The sequence below is a fragment of the Acyrthosiphon pisum genome, chromosome A2 (genome assembly GCF_005508785.2).
Source record: "Acyrthosiphon pisum isolate AL4f chromosome A2, pea_aphid_22Mar2018_4r6ur, whole genome shotgun sequence".
Classification (NCBI taxonomy): Eukaryota; Metazoa; Arthropoda; class Insecta; order Hemiptera; family Aphididae; genus Acyrthosiphon; species Acyrthosiphon pisum.
In genome coordinates this window covers 18,124,586-18,129,110 of record NC_042495.1, presented here as the reverse complement: position 1 = coordinate 18,129,110, position 4,525 = coordinate 18,124,586, and the positions used below count along the sequence as shown (strand labels likewise).

Genomic DNA, 4,525 nt, shown 5'->3' with positions numbered 1-4,525 from the left:
GTTACGATATAATTTTTCGAAGTGTTTTAGTACGAGAAGTACGACAATTGTGTATGTTTCGGGTAGTAAAATCCGGAACAAGTTTAGTGTTTTTTTTTTTTATTACCTGTTAAAGTAAAATAATACTTTTTGTGTGTTTTGGGTGCAGTAAAAACCCAGAACGCAATTTTGTGCGTGTGTAGATGAGTGAGTAACACATACGCGTTCGATTTTTGACTTATGACAAGACAATGTTTGTACCGCGTGAGTACGGTTATTTTGCTAACCGTGCGTCTATACATATACACCAAGGTGAAAAACGTTTTGTAATATACTTATATATTAATATTAGGATTGAAAAGTAGGTTTCATTATAAAAAAAAAAAAAAAAAACAATTTAAATAGAATTTTAGTTCAATAATTTTCGAAAATTTTATTCAATTTTAAATAATCGCAAAAATTTTTTACTTTAAGTTTTAAACTATTCAAAAATTAATTATTTAATGTTAAGCATAAATTAATTAAAGTACATTTTATTATGATATGAATGACGAACATCTTATAGCTTTGGAAAAAAAAAAATACTAAATTAACCGATATTTATTTACAAAAGAAACCAGATCTTATTGAATTATGTAAATCTAAACAATTAAAAAGTGTAGGAACCGTAGATAACTTAAGGGCCAGATAATCTAGATACTATAAGGGGATCGTAGAATTAGACGACATCGAAGAAACTTTAAGCGATCTACAAAAACTCAAAATTTGTAATAGAAAATAAAAATCCAAAACACAAAATGGAAAAAATGATAATCAAAACGGATAGTTTTTCCGGACAAGGCGACATCAAAACATTCATCAGACAACATGAAAAATCAGCACAGATCAACAATTGGGACGACAATGAAAAAATTAAGTTTTTATCAATATTTTTGAAAGATACTGCCAACATATTTTTACAAAATTTGGAAAACAAAGTAGAATACTGGTCATGGGAAAATCTAAAAAACGAGTTCATAAATGAATTTCAACCCATAGGATACTCAATAATATTAAAAAACAAATTAGAAAATAGAAAACAGTACGATTTAGAATCAATTTCTAGTTTTATTACGGAAGTAGAATACCTGTGTAGCCAAGTACAAAAAGATATGAAAGAGGAAGAGATTTGCGTGTACATACTAAAAGGTATTAGCTGGGAATTAGCTAGAGGTATTAGCTATATTACACGCCATTTCACTGCATGATAATAGTGCTTTAAAAAAATTGAAAGAAAATTGAAAAAAATATGAACTGATGCAATTTAGAATTAACTCTAGAAGTTCAGGTATCAGCGAATTCACGGAAATCTTAAATAAACAAGTAATGCAACTAAACAATGAAACTAAAGACAGCAATCAAGAAATAAAACGATTAAATACAAAATTAGAAGGAGTGGACAGCTATCATAAAAATAAAATCGATCAACTGTGTACCGAAATGCATAATTTTAAAAAATACGACAAGACCGTCAATTTTGAAAATAGATCACGCACGAGAGACAAAAGTCCATATCCAGGAAGAGCAAATCACGAAGACAGGAACAATTATAGGGAGAAAAGTCCTTATTCCGATAGGTACAACAACTATAAGCTCAGAGAAAGTAGTAGAGATAGATACAATAACAATAAATACAGAAATAACAGTAAAGAAATGAGAAAAAATAGAGATAGGTCTGATTCAAGAAGTAGGGAAAACTTCTACGACAGGTCCAGAGATAGAAATAGTTATAACAACAGAAATCGTGAAAATGACAAAAACAGGAAACAGCACTGTAGGGACAACAGCAGAGACAGATACTCAAGATCCAGTCCTTCATAGTTAACAGTCGTAGAATTAATTTTTCTACTCAAGTCGGACATTATACGCACGACCACGTTTTTCGGTTCTATTTTAGAAGGCCTGAAAAACTATAGTAGGTGACTTTGTAAATTAATGTATAATTTTGATTTTTGAAAACTTGTTCAAAGACAACAGTACGTAATAATAAATGACTACAATCAGAGGTGGATTTACCCATAGGCCACCAAGGCACTAGCCTAGGGCGCAATATTTTTGGGGGCGCAATTTTTTAGTTAATTTTTACTTTTTAGTTTTTCATATTTTAATAATTTTATTTACCTAAATTTATATTTTATATTAATTTTCTTTCGTATACAACTTGCATAAAACTGGAGAATGGCTCACGTAGTCACGTCGCAGTAACGTTTTAATTTGTAAGCCATAATAACCTTGCCGTTTGATTTTAATCCTGCGACCAGCGCGCTCCGCCACCGCTAGAGCTTCGACATCGACACTCGATACTCGAGTCTCGACGAGGCAGTTGCCGGCGTCGCCTATGTTAATGCATGGGTGATGGTTACAGGTGTGCGGCGTAAACACGTACAATATTGTGAATGGCGCATGCGCAAAACGCCAGCCAAGGCGGTCAAATATACTGCCTCGAGCCGCCGAGTACGTTACTACATTGTATATACCCGCTCTACTAGCTAGGTGGGGGACAGCTCGCACAGTGCTTAGTGGAATGACCCACCTCACCCCGCACCCGGCACCACAATATTAGAATACTGAAATTAATTCTGGAAATCATTAATCAGGTGTCTTGATAAAGTAATTAATAATAATAAATATCATGACGACGCGCGACGCTGGTACTGTCGCCCGTCTCCTGTATAGTGCATACTGCATACTGCTCAAAAATGTGCTAATCGATTAAGATTATAGAGATTAGAGTGCTCAGATAAATCAAGGGGCAAAATGATTTAATTATTGTACTAGTGGTACAAATGTACCTATGCAAATTGTATCAATATTTATTTGTTTAGTTGGTATGTATAAATATAAAAATATCTAAATACAATTTTAATAGTTTTGTTTTAGTTCATGGGGCATTACTCCCCCCCCACCATGGGAGCACGGCAATGTACGGGGTGCTAGTGTTGTAATGCCTAGGGGCGGAAAAATAGTAAGTCCGCCTCTGACTACAATAATAATTGTATGTTGTATTTAGAATTTATACTGTTTGCTTTTAAAATGTATTATATGTATCTTGTATTATTAATTATATTTTATACTATAATATTATTACCTAAAATGCTTTAAAATTTATAAACAGGATAAAAAAAATAAAAGTTTTAATTTAAATATTTAGATATTTATGTAGGTACTATTTATTATAATGTACCTACCTACCTACCAGCTACCTAGTTAGTATTATTTTTTTTTTCATATTCTAAGTAAATAGGTACTAAATAAAAGTATTTTCGTTTTTCGCACTTAACCTATTACCACTGATTAAGATACTTTTTATTTGTTTCAATACAAGGACTTAGGACCGGTTAAATAAATGTTTTATAAAACATGAGTTATAAATTAGACTAGGTCGACATTTTCGGAAAAAATCAAAACAATTAGGCTTGTGTAAAACAACCATCAATTTATTGAAAATACTTAAACAATTTACAATTTAATTTTATTTAACTATGCAGGTTTTTTTTCAAGTGGATCTATATACAGTGTTCTGTATTCTAAAATTACTCATTGTTGACACTGGGGTTCGTAGAACGATTGGTTTCGATGGTTTGGGTGTGAAATAACGAAAAGACACGGTTGATATCGGAAAAAGGTATTTTTTTTTATTGTTTTAAAAGAGTCATTCGGAAAATTGAAATATTAACATATATAAAAACACGATATGAATTTATTAGTAACTAATGGGACTCGAACGTGCGGTATAAGACAATACAATGCCAGAATTACTACGACTATTGTACTATGGAGGTCTTTTACATATCAATCGGGTACAATGCCGGAATAACTCTGACTATTGCACCATGGATTGGATATATACCGCACGTTGAGTCCGGGAGGGAGACTGCCTTTCGAGCCGTGCAAGTCTGCCTGGGTAGGTCTTGCTCCGGCGCCGAGAAGGCAGTGAATGATATCGGTTCGACCGGTGCTTTGCCCTTTTATACTCATCGCGAGGTGGCAACGGCGTACTGCCAGGCGATGGATAAAGCAGTCGTTGCGACCGGTCGAACGATGTACAAAGCTGGACAAAAATAAGAGGGATAATTAATAACAATTTTAATGAGGTTGATAAATATTTGGGTTGTACAGATAATGATAATTTAGATAAGAATAATTTAAGTGTGTATATATATATTCGTGGAAACATACTGCCCACCTTAAAGGCTTCCGCCTTTAATTCTGTGGAAGTGGACAGAGCTTGATGGCAGGACGTTTGAAAGTTCCCGAGGTTGTTTTGACGGTGGCAACACGGTTGATTCCGTCGTTACCTGGGTGAAGTTGAACGATGCGGCCCAGTCTCCATTGAAGTGAGCTGATTGGTTCCTTAATGAGAACTAGATCATCTTGACGCAAAGCTCCATTGTCCTTTGTCCATTTCACGCGTTGTTGCAAAGTATTGATAAAGTCACTTTTCCACTGACTCCAGAAATGTTGGTGAATATCTCGGAGGAGCCGCCATCGCTGCATCTTAGATATT

At 33.9% G+C, this 4,525-nt stretch overlaps 2 protein-coding genes across 2 annotated transcripts in view; one reads left to right on the top strand and one right to left on the bottom strand.

The window, feature by feature from the left end:
* Positions 1 to 1,344: 1,344 nt before the first annotated feature.
* On the top strand, positions 1,345 to 1,839 carry LOC103309098 (serine/threonine-protein kinase fray2-like). Its single transcript, XM_008183697.1, has one exon. It carries the CDS (start codon positions 1,345 to 1,347, stop codon positions 1,837 to 1,839), a length of 495 nt encoding a protein of 164 aa, XP_008181919.1.
* A 2,382-nt stretch (positions 1,840 to 4,221) lies between these two features.
* The window catches only part of LOC103309099, a 1,711-nt gene continuing 1,407 nt past the window's right edge, over positions 4,222 to 4,525 (bottom strand). Inside the window, exon 2 of the mRNA XM_029489850.1 lies at positions 4,222 to 4,515. Within this exon, the coding sequence (XP_029345710.1) occupies positions 4,222 to 4,515 (294 nt within the window). The remainder of the gene's footprint in view (positions 4,516 to 4,525) is intronic.